Consider the following 26,205-nt stretch of genomic DNA (forward strand, 5'->3'; position numbering starts at 1 on the left):
TGCATTCATATTACATCTAATAAGTGCTACAAAATAACATATCCGTTAGAAAAAATACTGATTCCAAAAGTGTAATACTATTCAAAAAAATAAACAAACAGGAAAATGGAAAGACAAAAGTAATTTACAACAACAGAACGAGGGCAAACTTAAACTTTATCCTTGAATGTGTCTTGCATATTTCTGTAAATATTCAGGTTGTACATTCTTAAAATGTATGTCTCACTTCACAAGCTGCTGCAGAAAGAGAATAAGATGGTTCTGGATAGATGAGTATGCTGCCACAGGACTGATTGGGCCTCAGGGGGTGACGGAGTAGAGGAGTATGGGTTTTTTTCTTTCTTTAAATCAACACTCTGGTCACTCATACTGTAACAGTGTCACTGCTGTAGCCAGGATCGTGATGAATCATACCGGCTCACTGAATAGAAGAGTGATTCATACACTGTCGCTGCATGTGTGTGTGTGTGCATTGTCACATGTCCACACCATATGTATACATCAACTGAGTTTTATTTGCCTCAGTTCATTTCGCTGCATTGATACAGAATGAATGACATGTGAGGAGGGCGGAAAGTTTAATTGTCTTGCGATGTTGGTGATCATGTGACTAATCCATGCAGCAGGATAAAATGACTTACACTAATCACTTCTTCTTGCTGACTTCTCTTATCTACTGCACAAGCTCTGCTCACTAGTAAATCATCTTATATCGCCTTAAAACGGATCCATTTCTGAATCGTGTTGGAATTTGCAAATACTCTTATCAACCCGTATCTTTCTACAATTTTCATTTTTCCAACATAACAGCTGCTTTACATGTGTACCTGCCTGCCTGCTTACTGTATCTTACGTCGACAGATTGTTGACAGAAATCCTATGCAGACATGTTAAAAATCTTTATCGTGCCACAACAGGAGGGACCCTGAGGAAAATACGTGCCCCTTTAGGAATGAACGCTAAAGCAGTGCAGTCAAGCTCACTTCCTTTACAAGATATATGTGTCGGCTGCGTTTACAGTAACTGGAAGTGCGTGTGTGTGTGTGTGTGTGTGTGTGTGTGGAGGGGGGGGGGGGGTGTAACATAAAAGGTGATCCAGTGTGATAAAATGTGCCACCCAGCCTTAGAAATAAGCCCAGACTAAGTGCTTCTATATCACTATGGCAATATAGTAAATGTCAGTGGCCACAATCCTGGATAAAAGATCTGTAATGCCACGTTGCCGCTTCAAAGAGAAGGCCGTGTCTCCCCTTTGCTGTCCGCAGCATTAATCCCGATGAGAGGCTGCTGAGCGAAGTGGAGCAGAGGGTAAATGAAGCTGAAACCCTGAGGTAATTACTACCTGCCTGTCAGGATGTCTCTCTAATGGGCCCTGTGTTGACGCGAGTGCCGCCGACGATGCATTATCACCTCAACACTGTTTATCAAGCTCTATCACGCAGACGGGGTTTTATAAGCGTGAGTATATGAAGATTTTAGCAGTGGTTTTTGGTAATAGTGAAAAGAGCGTTTGCCTCAGAGGGGTGTCCCAATTTTCCACTCAGCAAGTGTAAAGAATGACAGATGGGATTCCTTGCTGCAATCTTTTTTTCTTCTTTTTTTAAGCTCTGAAGCATTAAAGTGTCTGTTTAATGAGCTGAGCTGTCTGCAAAATCATCCATGACGTCACAGATCCCCCTTTCTTTTTTTTCTTTTTTTTTTTTTTTGGCTTTGTTTCCCCCTCAGAGAAATCTACTCATCAGAGTGAGTCAGCAGAGCTCCACAGTCCAGAGATGTTTCTCTCAGGTTGCACATCCAACCTCCAGAGATAACCGTGGAGGCACCCCGCTGAATCAGCCGTATTATTTAAACCATAAAATGAAAATAATGCGCCCCCAAACAAGAAGACAAACATTTGGGTACGTAACATTATAAGCATGAAATTACAGAAACACAATCCCTGCAGGCATTATGAAAGGGTCTATGTAGAGAGACTGAGGAAAAAGCATCTTGCTGAGGAAAAACAGTTGATTACAGACCAGGCTAGACAGTAATTGACCTTTCTTCCCATATATGAGTCACTTGCATCAGTCGGAGCAGCCAATCTCAAACAATGATGCAAACCTTTAGCAATACAACATGCCATGAAATGCGTCTGCTGTAAATGATAAAAGACCTACAAACTTCAGAAGAAGTTGGGAGTGACTCACTGCTCCCATGCCGTGTTTTGTATCGCAGATGACGGCGGGGGTCTAATAGAGTGAATCCTATGGAGAGACACAGAAGATTATCTGGGAGTGGGATACCAGAGAGGAAGATGTGAGAGGAAAAGGTTGCCACTGCCTCTTTGATGCACAGGTAAAGAGAGAGAGATAGAGAGAGAGAAAAAAAAGAGATAATGGAGTCGCTTTATGCCAATTTATCTGTCAGGCACATACGTTTCATGGCTAGTGTCAATGGAATTAGAGAGAAAATGGAAAACTTAGAAAGGTGTAGAGGATGCAAGGTTAGCAGTTAGTGAGAATTATGTCATATGTCAACATTAGATACTAGAATATTCAGTTAATACGAGATGCACTGACATATCTACGATTATGTATCTGCAGCTGAAGTGACATTGGTACAGATAGTGGTTGATATTGCCGTAGAGGTCTTGTCCAGGCACACTGACAGATAGAGTTGGACTCTGTTTGCAGGGATGAAGAGTCAGACTGTGGCCCAAAGGTGCTGGGAGGTCCATCCAAGTCAAGTCTTTATCCTCTGTGGCCAAATCAGATATGAATCAGAGTCAGTTTTGCTTTCCTGCATGGACCCCCTGCTTTCTTTCTGGACCACAATTCAGGGTCCCCACACTCTCTTCTCCTTGTCTTCAGCTCTGACGCCTCCTCTTCCTCCTCCTCTTGCTCAGACTTCAGGGGGAGCCGAGTCAGGCTGGGAACCGCTATCCACCCTCACCTCTGCGGAGAGAAGGTAAAGGAGAAATAATGTCAGGCTTTGGGAAGAAGACAAACAGGTGATCTGTGGTGATATTTAAAATGGCAGTGGTTCAATTAGGGTTTGCATTAATTAACAAAAGCTTTTCTTTTTCACACAATCAAGCAAACTCCCACTTATACCAACACTTCCCCTGTTTCCCACTGAGCAGCTCCTCTTCACAAAGTCCTTTTGATTAAGGGCACCTTGAGTGTTTACATTCAATTTCCTCCCCAGAAACATTTCAGCTGACTAATTACCAACATACTGTATGCCAGTCTCCCTGCATGGAAAAATTCTAAATCCCTCGAGCGTCACATTTCTCCCTGCAGGGGGCCCTGTGGTGTTACGCAGTCATCCAAACCTGATCAACCGGAGTCATTAGCAGGACGAGGATGGGAGACAAATGCTCTCTTTTCCCACAAACCTCTTAACCTGTTGTCAATTGAGGGAAGCCATGGAAACAGCTCGGGAATGCAGAGGCGTTTCTGAGAGGACCTCCAAGTCCGGTGGGTGTTTTCTCGTTTTTTACAATGCATCCTTGTGCCAGGGGAGTGTAGTACAAGAGGGTTTATTTTAAAGCTATAGAAGAGGGGGTTTCTTTTGTCGACTTCCTTATAACGTCATACCCTCCCTCTGTTTTCATTCTCTCAATCCCTGCAAACCCAATCTTTTCTTTCACACATCACCCTGTTATAACTGCACTGAAATCGCTATGTGTACCCTTCCTCTCGGCTTCCTTTAGTCGCACTGATTCTGTCCAGTGATGGCAACAGTCGGCTGCACTCCTCTGTCTTCCTTCCTGTTTAAACAGACGCTGTACAGTCGCACTCAGTGATACAGAGCAGAGACGCTGACATTAGCCAGTGCATAACCATCTGCAACACACACACACACACACACACACACACACACACACACACACACACACACACACACACACACATGCAAGTGAAGGTATAAGCACAGTGGCTTACACCTGCACTTTTAGCTCAACACAACCATTTCTGAACTGGCATCGCAGTTCATTTCAGAGGCACCAGTGATAATAATAGCCACATGGCTGTCCGATGTTTTATAGAGTCCAACCTCATTCCAAGAATCAATACAAGCTGTCTTTCACTGAACCAATTCAATCTTCTCTGAAATTTGAGCTCCCAATCACAGCAAAGCTTTGTTACGCAATTCTCCTTTCTTCTTCTTTCTTTTCTTTTTTAATCAGCACATTCAGGCAATCCTGAGTGGACCCTAAACCCTAAAGTTTTTTCATTTTATTTGCTGATTGAGATTAAATTTAAGGTTGGCTTCATGGTTATCACATAAGCTCCCAGTGAAAAGAGACACTGGGATTGTTACAAAAAATTTAAAAAAAAACTGTAATACTTGCTTTTTTTGTGGCAATATCACTTATTTTGCCACATCACAATCTGTGGGCAGTGCTTCATTAAACACCGTATGTTATTAAAACATTCCATTTAAAACCCAAAATCCATGGATGGATTGAGTCAATGGGCCCCCAGACACAGATATGTAAAGACCTCCTATTTGTTAGGCAGGAGAGGGCTCCTCCTCGTTGAGTTGCAATTTAGTATTAATTAATTTGGTAATTGCATTTTTCTGATACCTGTTTACTGTCAGCTGCCTGAGGCTAATGTATTCCTCCAAGGGTCTGTCTGAAATCACTCCTTATTTACTATATAATGCATTCTATTTACTGTCTGAATGCTGAGTATGTCGATATTCACAATATGGTGCCCTTCAAAATGTAAAAGTAAAAGTAGTTTCTGTGACATGCTAACAAACCACCACATTTTATAATTAGTACTCTGCATCCCTCCAGCTGTCAGAGACGAGGCAAAATGATTATAAGTTAGTGTTGAAAATTATAGTTCATTGAAAGTTTTAGGAGCAGGGCCACACTTCAACTGAGCCACTTCTAGCATTCCTATAAATACCAGCTAACAAGTCCCCCCCCCCCCCCAACTCCAATCACTTCCTGTTTCTCCTGGACTCTTCCTCTCCACCATTACCTGGGTGCTAATGCAGATTTCCTATAAGCTTCCCCACAACACAGTCAGCAAGCATAAGAGCTACACACCAATCACTCATCAATCAAACACATCAATTCCTTTTCTTGATAAATAATTTAAATGCATCTTATTGATGGTGGGGTTCTTGCTAGTGCAATGTTCACTTTTATAAAAGAAATCGTGTGCGAGGTAGGGAGCTGGTGAGCTACTGATGTGTTTTCTTCTCTTGAGGGTGCTAATCACTATAATTACATTTCTTGTCCAGTACACTTTTCACAGTTTCTCCCCTGTTGTCCAGTAAAAACTTCAAAGGCAAACTCATGTTTTATTGGAAGTGTGTTTACTTGCTGCATAGCTGAGCATCTGCATGCATATTTAAAGCAGAAAATATGATAGAAAACCATCAAAGAAAACTTATGAGCCTTAAAACAAATATAATACAGTGATTAACTTGTTTTGATGTAGGTTACTGAAGTAAACACTACACACCTTTTATTATTAATTAGAAGAAATAAACATGATTTGGAAATTCATCTTTTGACTTAAACTTGTGACTTTCCAAAAACATAAATTAAACTCTCGATCTGGAGCCTCGCTTTTATATTTTATTATATCGACTCAACTATCAGAGTCAGATAGCTGTAAGTACAAATAATACTCAGAGGCATTGTTTTGTTGTTTACTCATGTGCGATAAACTGTGGCCAAAATGCTGCCCATGGTTTTGAATCTGCTACGCCTACTGGACTACTTTGCCTAAAATTCACGGTTCTTCAGATGAGACAGAATCACAAATGGAGATGTGCCAACTGGGACTTTTAAATCTTAATCTGAGTTTACTTCCTATGGCTCCTTTAGTTCCTGAAACTATTTACATGCCCTATAGTAATGCATTTATGCCCAAATCAAGGTAAAAATATCCATTCCATTATCTGTCAATGAACAATGGGGACAAATGATTGATTGTGTCTAATGTTGTTGTCATTCTTCTTGGCAAAATCATCACTCTAACCATAAAACTCCCAAGTTTTAGCCAAACTTCAGACTGTGTGGGAGGATGACAATCCATTATGAGTCACCCATCGTCATTTTACTGAAATTGCATTAGTCATGCATTACAAACAATAACTCAGCGACATTATTACTGTAACTTGCAGCTGTATAATGTTACAGACTGAGAGCTCGTGTGTCCCTCGATAACAAACACTCACTGGAACTAAACTGTTGACTGTAGTGCTGTGAAGACCCGTCTCCCTCAGGGCTTTATAATAAGGCTCATTTCTATCATTATTCCCTTGTGGCATTTAAATGAAACTCCTGAGTTTACTCTTAACCCTGATGAATAACAATATGTGTTTCCCACAGCTGCTAGATTTGAAGATTATAATAATATAGATCCTGTCCTCCTTTTATTGTATTTTTAATTAATTAATTTATTTTTTTAATTGACAGCTGCCTTGAATCCATTTTGTGTAGCCTATGAGGTCAAACACAGGACAGAGATGCACGGATGAGCGATGTGAGCGAGGGCTTGGAGCCTTGTTTAAATTTTAAACACATTCAATATGCACGATACAGAGGGGTTACGGGGTGGCAGGGAGGGGTGCTGCACAGAAAGACGGTTCTTTTTTAATGGAGATGAGAAGACAAAACTGAGGCCAAAGCCCCCTCTCATGTAGGAGCTCTCACCCCTCACCAGTGACTCATGCAGGGAATACCCTCTTTGAATGTTGTCAGTCAAAACACATGGCATTTTCATTGCTCCACTTCTCCTTTTAGAAGCTTACTTGACTTGTTTGGACTGGAGCTGCTCCCATTATTTTAGCCGCTAGTAAAATATGGTTCACTGGAAACAGGAAACCCCTGCGATTATCATGGATTTATTGCATGTATTCTCAACCCCTCACGTATTTTAACAGACCCCATTGGTTATGGAAGAACCACCAAGCCCCAGCGCAAGAGCATTTGCTTCCTTTTTTAATGGCTTCCGCACCCGCAGACGGTGCTAATGCCAATTAGCACCTGCTAAACGCTGACGTTGAATCAGAGTTTTGAAAGGCAGCGAGACCAAGCCTGGATCCCGTCTCATAACACCTGCTAATGAGCCAATCAGTGAAAGAGGCGGCAGGGTTAAGGGGGAAGTCATCCTCTTAATGAAGCAAGCCTGAGCTGATCCCTTTAAAAAAAAAAAAAGAAATTCCTTCTTTTCTGTAAGGTGCATTTGTTGAGTGGAAGAATGAAAAGAGGGACTCAAACAAAACAAAACCAAAAAAATAATCTTTTTTCCAAGCCTCATTAGAAAGTAATGGGTATTCCAGAAAACACACAGTGGTGGGGACTGTTCGCCCTGAGAATCTACACAGCCGTCGGCAGTGAGCAGAAGAAGCATGAATGACTGAATGTATAACAAGATCATTAGTGAACCTGAGACTTCTTCTTCAGGTAAAAAGCCTCTCAGGTTTATATTTATGGATCCAGTGAGAATGAGAGAAAGGTAATACTAGTTTCATCTCTTTAATGTACTGTAAGTGCTATTTGAGGATTGAAGGACAGTGGACTGCTCTCTATGTTGTACAGAGGTCACTTCACATTCCTGCATTCACTTGCTTTTTATTCTCCCATTGGCTGTTTAAAGGTTATCCTCTTTCTGCAGCCGCTCAGTGCAGATCCCCCACCATGCACACAGCCTTTTACTTGTTGTGTGGGCAGTGAGTGAAATCTCCAGATCACATACATTGATTACTCAGAGATTTAAAGAAATTGTAATTGGATTTAGAGAGCAAGTGGATCTTTAAAGAACACTGACAGCAGGAGGTTAGTAGGTCTGAAATACAGTTAATGATCAATTCTCCTATTTTTTGATACTGATCCTTCAAAGGATCATGCTGGCGAATATTCTTTATATTTCTTATTGTCAACAAATCCCATGAAAAGACTAAAACTGATAATGAATTGATTATTATTATCAATTATTGAGTATTATGTGGCTTATTCCTCTGTGCCATTGAGCTCCATTGTTGTCAGTGGCAAATATACCATCCTCTTGCCATAAGCTATTGCCAGTATTCTATAGTACAGAAGACAATCATTGATGGAAATAATTTAGCTTGTTCAAACAATGTTAACCGTTATTAAACATTTAGATTTTCAATAGAAACAAAATGAGCTCTTGGCTGAGTGCCACAGTCACAATACGGAAGTTATAAAATACTAAAAGGCTACCAACAAATAAAACAATAATAAAACTAAACAATAAAACTGAACACTCATCCTGTGTTTGTCTCTGTCAATGCACTTCACTGGAAGAGATAAATTAAGCACATCATGAATTGCTTCATACGAGATCAGTAGAGTGCATGTTTGCATGTTTGGCTTAGACCTCCATGGCCGACAGGATCTTCAGAGTTCAACTTACGAAACCAGAGCTAGATTTTATCTGGCATGCAACACTACATGTCCTACAGACCTACCCCCAAAATACTTTTCATGAACTCTGAGAGACCTATATAGATATAGAGGTGTAGTAAGAGAAGTAAAGGCAAATATAGATCAAACATATGCAGTTACTCCTTATATATTACATTTCTTCACTGTATACTAAGATAGAAACTGTGTCAAACTTCTGTCAGCATGAAATTATTGATGGCATACCTTAGCATATATGTTTGGGAGGCATACAGCCAAACTAATACATAAAACATACAAGCAAAATCTCAGGGCACATCTCCAATGATAGATTCTATATTCCTGCAGACTAATGCTTTATGCATGTATGATTTAGTCAACAGTATCTGCTCTTGGCAGCGAGGTGTTAGCCCCGCTCCTGGAAATGTGTCTTCGCTCCGAGGAAATGCTTGAACAATGCTGGAAAACCCACAACACAGTCACACAGTCACAGAATCTCACCAGGGTGTCTTGATGTAATCGATCGTGACTTTCTTTGGCAGCTAGACATGGTGTAAAACAGGAACCCAGTCAGACATGGGTGAGTGGCTTTTGTTAAGGTGAATGGTTTCTATGAGGAGTCACTGGCATAGCAACATATGGTCTGTTTTCAATCATATGCTGTATTTATTGGATGGTATTAGATGATAACACACACACTCACACCTTAAGTTAACACACATTCCTTGGCTCACCTATCTGTTCCGGTGTGTGTGAGTGTGAAGGCTGAGCCTGGACTTCAGCCTGGGCTTGCTGCTGTTGCTGCTGCTGCTCGTGCAGACTCTGACTGTCCACCGAGATGCCGCTGTCACTGTGCAGCTTCTCTCCCTCCGGTGTTACCATCTGGTTGTTTGTAGCCGCACGGTTATTAGCTGCCTGCTTGTTCTGCTTGCAACTATTCCACCTGTGTGGAGAAAAAAAGTGGCATGTCAGAGGTAGATAAGAGTCTGTTTCACATGATATTGGTATGTAATCCTATAGGCGGTTTAGATGTTTGGGTTTCATAGCAGTTATGAGCTTTAAAACAATAATATTCAGAGGCAGTGAAGTAGTGACTGAAACTCAGCAAGCAAACAATAAAAATATGTGAAACAAGCTCTATGTATTTATATGAAACCATGTTAGATTATAACCATGTTTACTCTCAAATAGCATGGCCTGCATGCAAATGATTAAAAAGTTGGGGGTAATTAGTTTATAAAATTCTCATTATGTTGTGAATTTGCCTATGAATATAATATAAAGGTTCATGAAATGTTTATAAAGTGAGAGAAAGCTTAAGAGCTCTTATCTGATACTTCTCTTCAAGAGATGACCCTGAATCAATGATTAAAATATTCACGAGGCACTGGGTGGTACAGCACAGTTAACACATGCATCTAAGTGTTTACTATTAATAAATCGAGTGTTGAAGAAACTCACATAATTTGCAGTCTGTTTACGCACAACAATAAGTACATGAGGAGTATCAGCCAGATGTGCGTATGACCCAACTGATAAATCTGGCACTCGAATTTCCCCGGGTCGGCACTTCTCAAACAATCAATGCGGCTAATGAGCTTGTTTACTTGCTTCAAATGTGTTCTAGCCTGAGCTCGTGTCTGTCTGTCTGTCTGTCTGTATGTCTGTCTGTCTAAGTGCTTGCATGTGTGGTTGCATGTTTGTTGCAAATGTGTTGAGATATGTGACCTCTGTAATGTATTGGTGGTGAGCGTTGAAAAAAAGAAAGAAAAGTCGTTGTGGTGTGTTTTAGCGATTCTCTAAAAATGGGTCAAAACCTCTTCGACCGCGGCAGGCCTGAATATTTCACCAGGCGCCCTCCTGCCGTTTTTTTAGCCAGGGGCAACATCTGTCACTCTAACACTACCCACTAGACCTTCATCTTCATCACTGTTCAACCCCCCCCCCCCCCAGCTGTCCTACATTATATTGTGGTTGATGTGCAAAAAGCAAATTGTGCTAATGTATTTGACCACATCATCTCATTCTTTTCTTCCAACTAACCGCTTAAAAACAATGTAAGCCACCAGCCCGACCACCACAGCAGCGAGGATGGAGCAGTAGATGGGGATGAGGTTTTCATTGAGGCCGTGGCCGAGAAACCGAGGAGAGCCGGCGCTTGACGTGGTCGTCTCTCCTCCAGGCAACGGGCTGTCTGGGCTGTCGGGGCTGTCGGGGAAGGGGTAATTGGTGAAGGGTAGAGTCGGACCCATATCAGGGGTTGTAGAGAAATATGGAGGGAGGAGAGGATCTGTATGGAGAAAAATGAGAGCACATGAGATAAGAAACATGCACAGGTATGTCTTTAACTGCAATGAGAAGTTAAAAAAAAAGAAACCCCAATCATGACGATGCACTTTCACGTCTTCACTGAGAGCTTGTTTGCTGGTGTGTCACTAAGTCCCCAACCAGATGTCTGATACCCTGCACACATGCGGCAGCTGTTTCTGATAGACAGATGGGTTCTGGCTGAGATGTGTACAAAAGAAAAAGAATGTTCCTCAACAAGGGGGCCAGATATCTCTCACCCTCCAACCCGCCCCACACCAGGCCTGAGCCCCGCAAGCCAGGTCTCTTCCTTCTATGTGATCTGCGCTCAGTGCATGACATTAAGGCCATATGGATCCATGTAGAACAAAGTCCGGGTCTTTGAGGAGGTCATCACTTTGAGTGTAGCCTTTGCTGAGGCCAGAGTGGCAGGGAAGCTCTGTGCTACTGGATGGGTCTGGTTTCTATCAAAGCTGAGCCTGAAAAGAAGTCATTTTCATAAATTGTCCTGTTTCCTCTTTCTTTGTGAGCTCAATTAATGACTCAGTGTAGTTTTCCATGTTTCCGACTCTGACGGGCATGACTGATCCTGAATAATACACAGTTTACCCAACTTCCCTTGCTACATTATGCGTCTATTTTAAAATGCACTTAAAGTTAACACTGCAGTGATTCTGTTAGATAGTAGAAAGGCTCACAGATTCGCCTGCAGATTATTCCTTCCCTGAGGGTACGGTACAGCAAGCCGAGGGGAGGGCTTGCTGTCCAGCCAAAAACCAAAACTCCCCTGAGCTCAGCGACCTGGTGGGAATGGAGAATATGCAGCACGGTTCAGATCTGAGCTTGTAATTCCCACCAGAACATCAGGCTGCTCCTCATTAGCTTCACACTGGTGCACACAGGATTAACCCCGTGGAGACCCCCGAGGCTTCTTTCAAGGCCAAAGACTGTGGCTCTCTATTCCAAATACAAATACTCCGGGTCATATTTCAAATTTGGTCTGTTTTTTAGTGCTGTAAAACCAAAGTATGGGTAACCCAATCATTAAAGTGAGTGAATCAGATCGCTAACTGGTTGCCACATGTTGTAATTTGATTCAGCTTTTTTTTCTGCATCACTGATTCATTCGGTTTAGTCATTCAGTTTACCAGAAAATTCACACAGTCATTATTCATATTTTATCAACATTATTGTTTTTGATGTTATATTTAATGTATGTTTGTATATGTGTATTATTATATATTTTAAATTATGTCAGTATATTGATAAATTAAGCTGGCAAAAAGGACTGTTTTAAAGAGTTAGTTCACCTAAAATATAAAAAAAAGTCGATATCTGTCTCTGAGATTTTCTTCTTCTAACCCAAAACGCTGGAATTTATCATTTACAATTACTAATTATTAATGTAATTATTGATGCTCACATTGAATAAAATTACATTTTAAAATTTCAACCATTTTTAAGCTCCTAAACCTGCCTTGTTTTATGTTAGTGGCATAATCAATAGATATTTTGAGGCAGATATCTCATATCCTGAAGTAAAACTAGAACTACCATCTAAAAGTTATACCATGTATATGGTGGTACATGATATCAATATGAGTTTATTCTAGATGGTAATATTAAGCAGTCAACATTGATCTCTTCAAAAAATTTGATTATTCCCTTATATGTACTTTTTTCTTACTTTACACTCTTTCTCATTACACTACAATTTCTAGCACAGCTCTTTTGTGTCACTGCTGTCTAATGTTTGATTTTCTTGCCTTGCTTCAAAGTTGCTTTGGATAAAAGCATCTGCCAAATGACACAAATGTAACACAAAAATAAAAAAATGTGAAAGTGAAATTTTAGGAGGAAAAATCAGATTAACCATTTGGTGTGACCTCTGATATGGTCAGATGGAGTGAAAAAAAAGAGAAATTCAGTGGACCATCACAGCCAAAGACTGTCTACACATATAAACAGTATTCTCCTTTCACTGACATGGCAGATAGTCAAGTTTCTCCACATTGATTTGTTGCATAATTTACACACGGTTACTCCCTTTAATAGTCCGATGGGACATTGATGGGCAACTTATGTGGACGTATTTGAAAAACTTCTGTTGGTCATTAAGAGTCCACGTTGGTCTGTCTGTGTGCACGCCCGGTGATGACAGGGCATTCCTACCTCCCCTGGGTGGATTGGTTTACTGAAATGATTGAAAATATCTTTCACAGATAGAAAAACACAGCACATGTGCACGCCATACTTAGAAACACAAATGCAGAATGCAGAGACCTATTTAAAGTAGTGCTATTGATTTTGATCCGTCTAAAAGGAGGGAGCGTTGGTGTCTGTATTACATGCATTTCTTGACCTTTCCTGGGATGTAGTCAGGTTTCCTTAGCCCTGCCATACATCATCCAGCTAATGCAGGGCTGGCTAATGGTATTAGCAATGCAACGCGAGCTGGCAAATAGAATAAATGTGAATGGAAGGTGTGAAAGTGAGTAAAAGTGTGCAGATAGTCTGGCCTTATATACAGTTTGTTAAAGAAGCTGCAGTCTGTACAGAATTTCCTTTACCAGACGGAGCCATCACTCATTCTGCACAACTGTAAGTGCCTTCTTTGATGCGATGAGGGTTTCCTCCGTACAGACGTATACATGCATGATTTGCGCCTCAGCACTCGCTGTTCACTGTCTTTCTCATTCAGAGCCCAGATGACAGCTCTCCTGGGAGTCTGCTTCATATTGACTCAACAGAGAGCGAGGCTACAGCTAAAGTATACTACATCTTAATTGTTACTCCACTTCTTTCTCTCTATTTCTCTGAGCTGATGTAGAAAACACGGCTGGCTGTTGACCAAAGGATAAATGTGAGGGGCTCCAGAGGCTGCATACCTTAGCTGGAAGAGAACGGGAGCTTAAAAGGTGGTGGTGGTGCTTTAACAATTTCATTTTGGCTCCAGTGGGTTTAAAACACTCGTGAAACAATATAAAACTATAGCCCAGGTTTTTACGAGTGTGGCAATGAGCGCGCAGGGAGATGTGTTTATTAGCGGGGTGTGGAAAAAGAGGGGAGGGAAAAAAAAAAAGATTTAATTTTTATGAACCATTGAGGTCTTTATGGTGAAGTTAACCCCAGGGTCTTGTGGGGAGGTTGAAGTCTTGGTTGCTGCCAACTCAGGGTGGAGATGAGCAACTATCTGCCTCAGCACATGTACAATGACCTCTTTATCAGCCGCCAAACACTCTCCCTCTGTCTCAGCGCTGCCTCTATCTCAATCTTCCCTCTGTGTTTGTCGCCTGATGCGCACACATCCATCACACACACACACACACACACACACACACATAGACGTACTACAAATTATTCAAGTGAGCACTCTGTCTTCTGCTAGGGAGGGTTAATAGAGAGAGCGGAGGGGAGGGCAGACAGAGAGGCAGAGTGTTAGGAGAGAGTGAGGAGGGGGTGCAGATGAACAGAGGAGCTGCTGTAAAGTGCTCTGATTAGCAGGAGTAATTATCCTGCAGCGGTGAAGGCACTGAATGCACACTGGCCACCTTCCACCGCTCCGCTAGCCCAACCACTCGAGGGCCACTGTGGGAAGAGATGGAGGGAGTAAATGACGGGAGGAGGGGTGGGATGAGAGGGGTAATAAAGAGAAAAAAAGTGCCTTTATCTGTTTTTTTAATCTTTCCCTCTCTTGTTCTCCAGGACAAACACTCGAACAGACGTTCAACACTTCACATTTAGTGCAAGTCTACTCAACTGAAGACTAAGCAGCACCTTTTTTTTAAAGGGAAAAAAAAAAAAAAAGCTTGAGCGAGGCCAAACGGACAGAGACCGTCACAACAAAAGATGCAGGAGGTGTTTTCAATTTCAGTTCAAAGAGTCTCACATATGTGCGGTGTCCGGAGTTTAATGAAAAGTGTAGGAGTTAAAATGAGCTTGGCACGAGGAAAGAACGTTCATGCGCCTTGTTAGCCTGCTATCAGCTATATTGATTTTGGACGCTCATAAAAAAGTGTTTGTGTGTCTGAAGCTGGAGAGGATTAATCTTGTGAGTGTGTGTGTGTGTGTGTGTGTGTGTGTGTGTGCGTGTGTGTGTGTGTGTGTGTGTGTGTGTGTGCGTGCATGTGTGTGTGTCCTGCAGTTGAGTGTGGGTGCTCATAGAGGTCACTCAGCGAAACCTGAGCATGAGCAGAAGAAATCCCAGGACTCGTATCGACCCCTCCGCATAGAATACCAGCACAGCACATAGGCTGCAGCTCTCTCTGTCTGTTTTCATCTCTATTTTCTTCCTCTCCTTCACTTGCTGTTTCAGTCATTGTGTCTTGTAATTGACACTTGGTGACAGTTGGGGATGAACTGAGGATTTGGGTTTGTTTTTTTGTTTTCTTTTAAATACGTGTACAGAAGAGTAAGAAAGACAGACAGGATGAGAATCCCAGTGAGATAGCTTTCTATTTGATGCAGAAAACCTATCTGTATGTTCAGCCACCATTGATGGAAAGCCTGGAAACATCATCATGACCACATGTGACAGCAGCCATTACCCACAGGCCCGCTGGTGCTATATGACAGGGCTCTCCTTTAAAACTGATGTCCCACAAGGTCACTTATCATGCCATCTCCAGTCACCAACATCACTGCTGCTTCCACACCATTGCTCAGGACAATGGCGGGTCAAAGGTGAGACCAGCTGCATGGGTGGGCGCTAAATGGGCAGCACAAGGCTGTATTGTGGCTTACTGTACATCTGATATGTCTAGAGTGGATATTTTGGATGGCATATGATACATGGCATCTTCCATGCTTACTTAGGAACAAGTCTCGATTATACAAGAGTCTTTTAAAGTTTTGGCTTGATATTTGTTGAATCTGGGGTCTCATGGATAAAGGTAGAGTTTTCAAAAAGCAGGGGAAAAGTTGTTCCTTCCTTCTTGCCACATGTCAAATTAGGTATGCACAGTTGATTCCAGTGGTGACATCTTTGTTCAGGCTTCAAAGACTTGCTGCATGATGAAGAAACATTAACTACTGATGGATAGAGTCATAAAATTATAATGCAAAAGTCAACAAGGATTAACTTTGAGTGTGAGGACACCCGGTGTAATGAAGATTTGTTTATGTTCAAGAGCCTCAACAAGGATAACAAATTTGATAAGTACTTTTTGCATCATCATCCCACTTCATCCACCATTTGACATTATAAACAAGACAAAGAGTTGTCAGCCACACCAGCGGCTCTGTGACGCCAAACATAAGCTCTGTAATGCCTTAAGCTTAATCATTGGCATGCTAACAGTGAATATTAATGATAGCAGACATGTTGTTTACCTTGTTGACAAACTTAGCTTAGCATGGTAGCATGCTAACAATAGCAAAATAATGGAAAAGGTAACTAAGGATTATGGGAATGACACTAAATTGGTAACAAACCTAATATTAAGTCAAAATTTGGCACTAGATAAAAAGTTAAAAGGTTCTTGAAAGGAACATGAATGTCTGAGTCATATTTTGTGGAAATCTATTGAAGAGTATACAAGACAGTTCACTGAAAGTTTTCTAGAAATGCAGCCAATAGTTGTTGAGATGTTTAAGTCTGAACCAAAGCCTCTAGCATGGCTACAAACTGCAAAAACTAGAACGTCACCTTCATCCAGCTTCATGCTTTTAAGTGATGCTAATCAGTTCAACCTAGTGACACATTATAAAATGCCATAGAGTTAAGCAGAGGCCGATCTTTGACGGTCTTATTTGTGTTCAGAATGACTGGGGTGATGATTTATTGATAGTAAAAAAGCTAAATGTAGCATCTTTGATGGTTTTTGGCACTCATGGAGGGAAATGTGGTAAGTCATCATCTGTGTTATTATCCCTTCCACCTCATCTACCTTTTTCTTCTCTCATCGTTCCCCACTCTATTTCCCCACTGCCTGTCAGAGATATTACTGTCTATTAAAAGAGGAATTTACACCCTCACTAAGGTGCAAGTACTACAACAGGGTGATGGCAGATTTTTGTGGTTCATTAACTTGGTAGATCCAAAAATCTGCCAGCATCTGAAGCCATGAAATCTCAACCGAGTCAACTTTCCGAAGAGAAATATAGCCACTCAAATAAAAAATCTCTGCATTCAAAAGCCATCATTTAAATGTCCATTTGAAAATGATAATGCACACAGGAGATCAATAAAAAGGCCCTGCATTAGCAAGTAGGCTATTAAAAGCTTTTTCTAATGCATTTAATCACTCCACAACATTGGTCTAAGTTACATGGCAGAGGATTTTCCAAGAATAGACCGTGACCACAAACTTCTTCTAAAATTGCAGCCAGTGTCCAGTGTTGGAAAAGTTTGTTTTTGTTGTGATTACTGAAGATGTCAAGTCTACTCTCCAGTCCTCACTAATCCGATATTGCTTTGAAAAAATATGTGTCAAGGGAATCGAGAACAATGCTGTCTAGACTGTCTAACTGTCACATTTGAGCCTTGTAGCCCCCGATGAGGTTGACTTCCTGCCTCATCCGGTCCTGGTAAATTTACAGCTTCCTTGCAGACAAGCTGAGATACAAGAGCTCAACTCTGCTCCCGCACCGCTGCCTTGTGCTTTGTGGGAGAGCAGATTATTTAGTGTCTTATGTGTTGACACTGTAGTAGTCTTTGACCTTTTAATGCCAAAGCTTTCAGCTTCCTGCTATTTGAAAATCTGACCGGAGCTGACCTCTGCCCTCGCCTGTTCACAGACACACATGTGCAAGTCACCCCTGCTGACTTATTCAAATGCAGTTGAGATATTTATGATGCCTGTAGCACAGCTATGAATATGACTGTTGCCCAGTGTGCACCAGTATGTGGTGCGGATGTGTTCTTGTTCTCTGGTGAGGCTGCTCTCGCACCTAACATGTTGGTTGGGTTCGAACAAACTGGTGCGGTTATTTCAGTTTGATTCAACAGGTGGGAACGAGTTCAGTTGGAGACCAAACAACTAAACCAACTCCATCTAAAACAGGGGGTTGAAACATACAGCCCATCAGCCAGAACCGGCCCACCAAAGGATCCAATCCAGCTCATTGGATAACTTCATAAGTTCACAAATTTGACTTGGTGGGCTGGAACACATTTTATCATTCCATTTTGTGCATGTTTAGGACGACTTTGTTTTTTCTGTGACAGGTATGTATGCAAAATCACTTGGTAATCAAATCACTTAGTAATCATGGTAGGTTAAGTGTTGAAATGTTCCCTTATACTCCAGAAAGTGAAACAATTAACCATAATGATGTTCATTTTGGGAATCCATCATCAAAAGTAAAACATAACAACTATATTTAATTACCCCACCACCCCCAACCCCAATAATATTACTACAATACACAATCCTTTTTGTCTTGTTTTTGACTTTCAGTGTTAATCAGTAGTTGCAGCCCTACTTCAGAATTTAGAAGCTGGAACAGTTTGGAAAGTTTGTCAATTAATTTTCTTTTAATTGACTAACCACTTTTAATTTCCTCTGTGAGCTCACACCAGACCCCACACCAACAGTTGCCAAAACTGTCTGATAAATGAGTTACCTGTCAGTCATACAACTTCATGTTTACACCTCTTATTTAGTTTCTAATACGTCAATCTGAATGTGAAGTGGAGCAAATCTAAAAAGGGAAAAAAGATTTGTTGCAACACCAAAGAAAAAGAGATTGAGTCACTAGAACTACATGTATGAGAGTGTGTGTAGACTTACTACGACAGACAGAGTCACTGACAGGGGTGCAAGCTGCGTCCTGTACCTCTGTCTCTTCTTCACAGATGGTGCAGGGCAGGCAGGGGTCAAGAGAACTTTCCCGATCAGAGTAGGTAGAGTCCACACACTCCTCACACACTGTGTCGTGGTCATGGTCGCAGTGTATGTACACGCCCTGACCCACAGGGCACACAGTGCACGGCTCACAGGTACCGGATATTGTACTGAAGAAGTAGTTGTAGTTGCAGACGCAGATGGCATCGTTGGAGTCGGTGCAGGGCGTCTCCATCCGCATCAGACCTGTACACATAGTACAAGGCTTGCACTCCTCCGTGTGACTGTAGTCCTCGGAGTAGGTCTCACCTGTAGATGACAGGACGAGGAGGAGAAATAGGAAATGAGAGAGGGGGCAAAGAGTAAAAGGGGGTTAGAAGATGGAGAGAGCAGGAAATATGAGGAGATAAACAGAGGGATAAACACTGAGTCTAATGACATTAATCATGTTTACTGCGCATTCATTAGAAGGGAGGACACATTGATCCACTGGGCTCTTAGTGATTTGTGCTGCGGGACAAGAAAGGTGCTCTTGTTGGGGAGCGAGTCAAAAGCCTGCTGCGCTCATTACGATATTGATCCCGATGTGTTTGTGCTGCGCTGAGGAAACTGCTTTAATCTCAGTCATACACACAGAGTGCAGCAGATGATGGAGACCTATCTATAAAAGTTATCATATGATCACTATAGTTGAAATGAGAATATTACAGATGAGTTCATGTGTTCTTATCTGAAATTTAGGGTTACCGTGATATAATGTATTGTAATTAATGCACTGCTAATTATAAAATGTATTCATCATATTGTATCCCTAAATCTACTGTTGTTAGAGCCAAACAATAAATGGTCTTTTTAATTAGGTTGTAGAATATTTATTAAGGGCCAAACACAACCTCAAACAGCTCCTGCTTCTGATTGGTTAATATTTAGAACAAGTTGTCTCTGCTTATTAGTTAGATTGGATCTTTTCTTAATGTATTGGCATTTTTGAAGGAGAGTATTCAGTACAGTATGAATATCGAGTATGAAGCTTTATTGTAGCAACTTATACTTAAACTTATAGCTTAAGTTGAGATTTCTAAGAGACAGAATGAGCCAATTGAAATGCCTGTTATTTAAACTTTTCCACAAGTCAGAGGGAAAACTTGATTGACTATTCAATTAATCGCATTAGAGATAACATACAGAGGGTAAATTTAAAAAATGTAAGAATCCACATGCTGTACATGATCCCATGATTGTATGCAGCGTGATCAATCAGGTAAATGCATTAAAAAAATATATGTGTGAATAAATGCACAGTTAAAGAGATATTTTAACAAGACTGAAAGTCACACTTGCAGCTCTGTGAGTCTGTACTTAGTTACAGCAGTGCTTTAAGCTTGATGCTAAAATTAGCACGGTTACATGTGTCATGGACTCATGGGTTTTGGACTCGTGATGTTTTTGTTCTCTTGGTTTCCTGTGTTATACTTCTGTTGTCCAGTATTTTTCCAACATTTGGTTTTGCTTTTATTATTTGGGTTACTGGTTTGAAAGGCCCACCTTGCATTATTGGTTAGCTGATGGTGTTGTGTGCTTGGGTTCATGTGTTTTCTTGCACGTTAGTGATGCCTGGTTTTTATTAAGACTATTGTGTTTTCTGAATTTTGGTTTTCAGTTTGCTCTGTTTACCTTCTGTGTTCTTGAAACTCCTCCGCAGACCATTCATTCCCTCCTTTGTCAGTCCTACCCTGCCCTCAGTGTTTTTTCCAATCAACTCCCAACCTGCCCTTGTGTCTTGTGTCACCTGTTCTTCATTCCCCTATTAGTTCTGTCTGTATTTAGGTCTTGGTTGGCAGTTCAGTTTTTGTTGGATCCTCGGCTCAGTTTGCCGTTGGCTGTTCAAATCTTGACCTGCGATCTGTTTTGCTCAGTTTAACCAGTTTTTGTTTTGACGTTCAGTCTAAACATAAAGATCTTTTTCTTCCAATCAGCCTGCAGTCTCTTCATCTGCTGAACACAAACTAAACTACTTACTTACTTTTCCACATATTTGGTCATAAAACAAAACGTACTGGTGGCCCTACAAGAAAATTCTAAAGATTCATTCATTTATCTGAGAATTATAAATATCTTTATCCATCTTTTATTAATTTTATTCCATCCACCAAAGTAGTGGGCCAACCATCCCTGGAGCTACACCATTAGTGTGCCTAAAACATATGTAATTTCTGGTTTGTGTCAACAATTTGTGAAACACTCCACAGGGTTTAAGACTGCTGAGCTGGACTAAGGTTATTCTGCAAATTAACTATGCCTGACCCATAGAAATAAACAATCTGTTCCCTAATAATCCGTGCATGGTTCCAAAAGACACCAATTTTAAGGGATGGCTCCTCTGCATTATATATACATGTTTATTTATTTGTGAGACAGCAGTTGAGTACAACAGTGTTGAACAGAATGAGGTAAAAGCTGTCTTAACTAATTGCCTGCTGCTTTTCAATTACTTCAAACACTTCAGATTTGCTCTCTAGGAAGGTTTGCGTGCGTCGGGAGGATTCAGGGAAAGTTCATCTCCAAGGAAGGGATGACCTTAAATTAGCTTATTCTTACACGGAGAGTTCCTAGGGGCACAATGTAAACTATTAATATTGCATCTTCATATAGAATTATTTTCAGATATAATTGGATGCCTGCTGAATTATGCATAAAGAAAAACTGTGTGTGTGTGTGTGTGTGTGTGTGTGTGTGTGTGTGTGTGTGTGTGTCCTATGAGTATGTTTTAGTGGCTGAATGAGATAGGAGTGTAGTGGAGACGCTGACAGGGAAAGCAGCTGAGACTCACTACAGAAGCTCCTTCACTGTTCTCCAAATCCCATTTTACTTTTTTGTGTGTGTGTGTGCGTGTGTCTGTGTGTGTGTGTGTGTGTGTGTGTGTGTGTGTGTGTGGTGCTTAACATGAGAGCGGTCACCTTGCAAGAGCTGCAGTTCAGACAGAAAAGGCACAATGTGACGTTTTAATCCCGGCTGCCATTCAGAAGAAGATTTCAAGGGGGGGTGGCAACGTGCAGCTGGAAGGTTTTGCATCCATCCAGCAATATGATTTCATAGCATGAGGTTATGAGAAAAGAATACATGTACAAACAGCTCTTGTAAACTATAATTAACACCAGAGAACACTTATTTCCTTATTTTACAAAACAATGCTTGTTATCGACGGGTAAGAATCTCCTTGGAGGTTCCCTGTCTTCAAGTGAAATAAATCATTATTGGGTGTAACTGTAAATGAAGCCACATGACTGGATTGATATGTGCAACTTTTAATAACATATGTGGGTGTCATGTTGAGCAATAGCACTTAGTGAGTGTGAAAAGCCAAGCTGCAATGTCCCAGCGCTTGCTTTGCATCGTCTGGCACGTAAACACTGGCACAGGCTGAAGCTCTAAACACCTTGTAAACAGCGGTGCAGCTAAGAAGCCGACGACGAAAGGGCTGTCACATTATACGGGCAGACAGAGCGGAGCAGACGGAGGTAATGATATAGAGACAGGTAGGGAGAGAGACAGATCAACAAACGCTGCAGGAGTGGCTGCTCCATTTGCTCAGTACTGTTTGGCTCAAAGTAATCAGAAACAGTCTTTGAGGGTGGTCTGGTGCGCAACCTGGGTCAAAAAAAAAAAAAAAGCTCCAAACACGATTTAGCGATCAAAGTGTTGAGGAAGTAACTGATGTACGACTCAAAGGGGAAGGGTCAGGGGAAATAGAGCAGTAGGGGATGTAAGTTAGTTCAGTTTCCTTCTCATATAGACACACACGCCACCAGATTCAGTGTTTTTGCTTTTCTTTTCTGTATCTGTCGTCACCCTTTTGCTCTCATTACTGTCTGGGGGCAGAAGTGATAGAGGTGAACGACACCGACTGAGTGATCCCTACATGGAGAAATAACAGACCTCGGAGGTAAACGATTATTTGAATTTGTAAGATTGAAGCTTTTTGTTTTCTTTGCAGTCAGGCTCAACTGGTAAAGCTCTGCTCATTCATTTCAATTATCCCACAGGCTTCCTTGCTCATTTTAACTTGCATGCATGATCCCCTTTGCAATCCGTGTGTGTGTGTGTGTGTGTGTGTGTGTGTGTGTGTGTAAACACGTCTAAATGTGACCATATGCACTGAGTGTTCAACAGGAAAGGAGTGTGTGTGTGTGTGTGTGTGTGTGTGTGTGTGTGTGTGTGTGTGTGAGTGTGTGTGGTTTGCGTGTGACTGTCCAATTTATGTGTCAGTGCTTTCATCTGATTATGAGACACTGAAGGAGGCTAAAAGAGAAAAGTAAAAGGCCATCAAGAATCAGGTGGAGTGAGTCTTCTTTAATAAAATATGATCTTCTTTCTAATTGTCCTCAATTGAGCGATGGTCAGCGCAGCTCAGCGATCTGACTTTTCATGTTCAGCAATAAAGACGACTATTGGTAAAAAGGGAGATGTGGCTCTTGGGGGAGGGGGACGGGGGGTGATGCACTTAAAATGTGCCACTTCAGCCCGTGAAGACCCCCCTTGAAACACTGATGTGCTTCGGCCCCATTAGTGTCATCAATAATGTAGCCCTGGACGGCCTTCAAACTGCCCGATGATCTTCACAATCAGCACTTTAGGTGTAAGCTTTTAGGGAGGACAGTCATCTCTCCCACTCCATTGCGTGTCTGAGTCCACCTCTCAGCAAAGAGGCCATTTTTCTTCCCACCAGAACCGTTGACCCTTCGTGGACTGTGGATAAGTGGTCAACATTTGGAAAGCTGCGTGACGGCTTTATTTGTCTTTTTAAACCTGAAACATTTCTGTGTGTAATTATCGCTCTGCTTGATTGGTCCACTTAGCTACCCTCCAGATTTTAAACTGGTGTTTTAGGATATTACCAAACCTATTCTTAGGAGACTAAAGGAAGCAAGTTGTAATTTAACAATCAACAGTTATGCTTACATCCTGCACTTTTAAGCCTTTTGGGGTTTTTTGCCTTGTAGAGAAGAAGCTTCCTTTGCCATGGCTACAGTCAACCTGCCAAGAGAAAATCTCCTCTTCTCCTTTCTTCATCTCTGACGATCCAAAGTTGGAAGCCATTCTAGGTGCTCTGTTTCAGTCTTCACCAGACAAGGCTGTGATTCTACTTTCCCTGCTCTTGAAATCCCCAGTGAGCCCTGGTCCAGCCGGCCAGCGGGGCTCTCCTCTTAAACGCTACATTGACTCATGAGGCTTTGCCTTTTTTCTCTCAGATCTTCAGTCAGTTTGCAGGGCAAGTTTTTTCTGAATGGTTCACTAAGTGAGGCAGGTCCGGTTGTCTTGTCTCCCATGACAGCAGAGAAAAGTGGAGGAGACTGATAAATATTTCACAGCACTGCTGACGCTGGCACTCGTCCCAAGCTGAGATCGTGAGGTTGTGAAGGGAGCTTACACTGACAGGAAGTGGGGAATTAAGGGGAGTCGTGGTAAATAAAGATTCACCCATATTTACCATGAAACAGCAAATGGATGTGTTGCATTTTACTCTTGAATTATTCAGTTCTGCACTCAGAAAGTCACCTAAAATATATTTATAACTGAATTTTTTCAGCTAAGGTCAGTGTTTCAGCCTTTTACTTCCATATCAATCCCACTCTGCCTTATTTTAGTGTATGTTTTCCTTTGGGCTTTAGGTACTTTAAGGTTTTATCTGATGAAACTGAAACAATATTGAAAACGATGAAAATGCACTCGCACCGGAAATTGAGTGTAACCTTCTGGGTATTTGAACTTAATTGTTGAGTGTTTATCAGCGGTGAGTAACGCTCCTGTATTGCAGAGATAATTGTTCGCTGTTGGAGGCACAATAGGCCTTTCAATATGGTTTAATTAGCTGGATCAAATGAGTAAAGATGCATTGATGTAACAGTATGCATGATGAATGAGCAGATCGTGCCCTTTGGTTCCTGGCTCTCTAATACCATTTTATCCGCTAATACAGACGATGAGTCATAGCAACAGGGAGGATGAGGAGAAGGAGGAGGAGGAGGAGGAGGGGGGATGCTGGAGAAAAGAGAGGCGACACGACAAGACTTGGTGGGATTTGCTGGTGTGAGTGAAAAAAAGGGGGGAGCTGTATAGGGGACAAAAAAAATCATGGCAAACCATCTTGCAGGCATATCATGTAAAAATGGAGCTGCGTTTTGACATGCACGCCTCGTCTGCCACCGTTTACATGAAATATGTAAAAGAATATGACGTGCAACTCAAATTCTTCATGACGTCAAAGGAAAGATAATGTCTAGACGCTTATGAAGCTGTTACGTGTTCCTCTACCGACTCCAGGCACCTCTTAGATTCACTCATCTAATTTCCTGCTCCAGTCTATCATATGCATCGTTTGCTGGTGACGATTATTTAGCCTGCTCACTCTCCATCTACTGGTGTGACTGGGTTATTAACAATGATGATGCAGAAGCAAAGAAGTCCAGTTTATTTGTCTTATTTTTGCATAGGCCTATTTGTGGTTCTATAAGTTGGTTCCTGTGAAATTAACTCTTAACTTGTGCATTTCTTCTTTATTTTTACCCTGTACTATCACATGTTAGATGTAAAGAATTGGCTCCATTCCCCCCCTTGTAGCCTCCGCTGTAGCTCTTAAGTCCCTTTAGGCAAAGAATCAAAAACTTCAAAAAGGGTGAAATCAGCCAGACTTGAGATTCATTAAAACATAACAAAACACAGAGATTAACATCTGTCGTGCAAAAAGAAGTTCATGAGTTCATGGATAATCAAAGTATCAATTATCTTCTGGACAAAAAGTATTCCTGCCAGTCTGCATTGCTCAAGAATTTATTAATTGAGGTTTTTGGTGTTCAAAGTTTTTTTTTTTTGCTCAACATTTCTTGTTTACAGGCACAATTTGCCAGTGTTTACATGTGATGTTTGAAGGGATTAAAGCATTCAATCAATACTCAACCAAGAGTGCACACTGGCTAAACATCTACACTGGGCTAATTTTGGAGTTCTGCTCTGTGTCAGTGCCACAATTTGCCTGTGCATTTTAAATGAAGGCAAAGGCAACACTGCAGAGACTCAAACCAGCAGGTGTGATACATTTGTCTTGTCGTAATTCTGCAGCCCCTCCTCTCCTACGCAGTGATGCTCCTGACCTATACTCTGACGTTTACTTAGCACCCTGACAAAAGAGTACAGGCCAACATCTTAAAGGGCAAAGCTGCTGCAGGGAAGTGATGCAGAAAGACCCCCGAAATCTAGAGGAACATATTTGTTTGCAGCAGCAGCTCTTCTTCTACTTCTTCTTCTTCTTCTCTGTGATGTTGCAGTGTTGGCACCTCTCCCAGCTCCGGTCTGTAGAGTGAGTGCTAATGGTTCACAGCCTGAGCTGAGCTGTAAGCGAACACATTTGGTCCCACTTACAAGTATCAAACATATGAATTCCTTCCTTATTTCTCGGGATACTTGATAAAGGCAAAGCATACACTTCATACAAATAAACAAATTGGTAATAACAGTTTGTTTTGGCCTTAACGTTCTTTCTTTTTGGAGTTTAGAGCCCCAGCTGCCATTATAAATATGCAAAATTAATGTAGATTGATAAAAAATGATGTAATTGTAGAAACTTTGCTTTTATCGGGTATGAGTACGTGTGTGTGTGTGTGTGTGTGTGTGTCTGTGTCTGTGTGTGTGTGTGTGGTGCTGGTGATGACATGCACTTTTACAGCTGTG

The 26,205-nt window shown here is 41.5% G+C and overlaps 1 protein-coding gene across 1 annotated transcript in view; it reads right to left on the bottom strand.

Moving 5' to 3' along the window:
- Positions 1–508: 508 nt before the first annotated feature.
- The window catches only part of ngfra (nerve growth factor receptor a (TNFR superfamily, member 16)), a 30,357-nt gene continuing 4,660 nt past the window's right edge, over positions 509–26,205 (bottom strand). Inside the window, exons 3-6 of the mRNA XM_053339023.1 lie at positions 18,427–18,789; positions 10,430–10,676; positions 9,121–9,329; positions 509–2,936 (exon numbers count right to left, since the gene is read on the bottom strand). Coding sequence (XP_053194998.1) covers positions 2,884–2,936; positions 9,121–9,329; positions 10,430–10,676; positions 18,427–18,789 — 872 coding nt within the window. The 3' untranslated portion in view covers positions 509–2,883. The remainder of the gene's footprint in view (positions 2,937–9,120; positions 9,330–10,429; positions 10,677–18,426; positions 18,790–26,205) is intronic.

Source organism: Scomber japonicus, chromosome 18, assembly GCF_027409825.1.
Source record: "Scomber japonicus isolate fScoJap1 chromosome 18, fScoJap1.pri, whole genome shotgun sequence".
Taxonomy (NCBI): domain Eukaryota; kingdom Metazoa; phylum Chordata; class Actinopteri; order Scombriformes; family Scombridae; genus Scomber; species Scomber japonicus.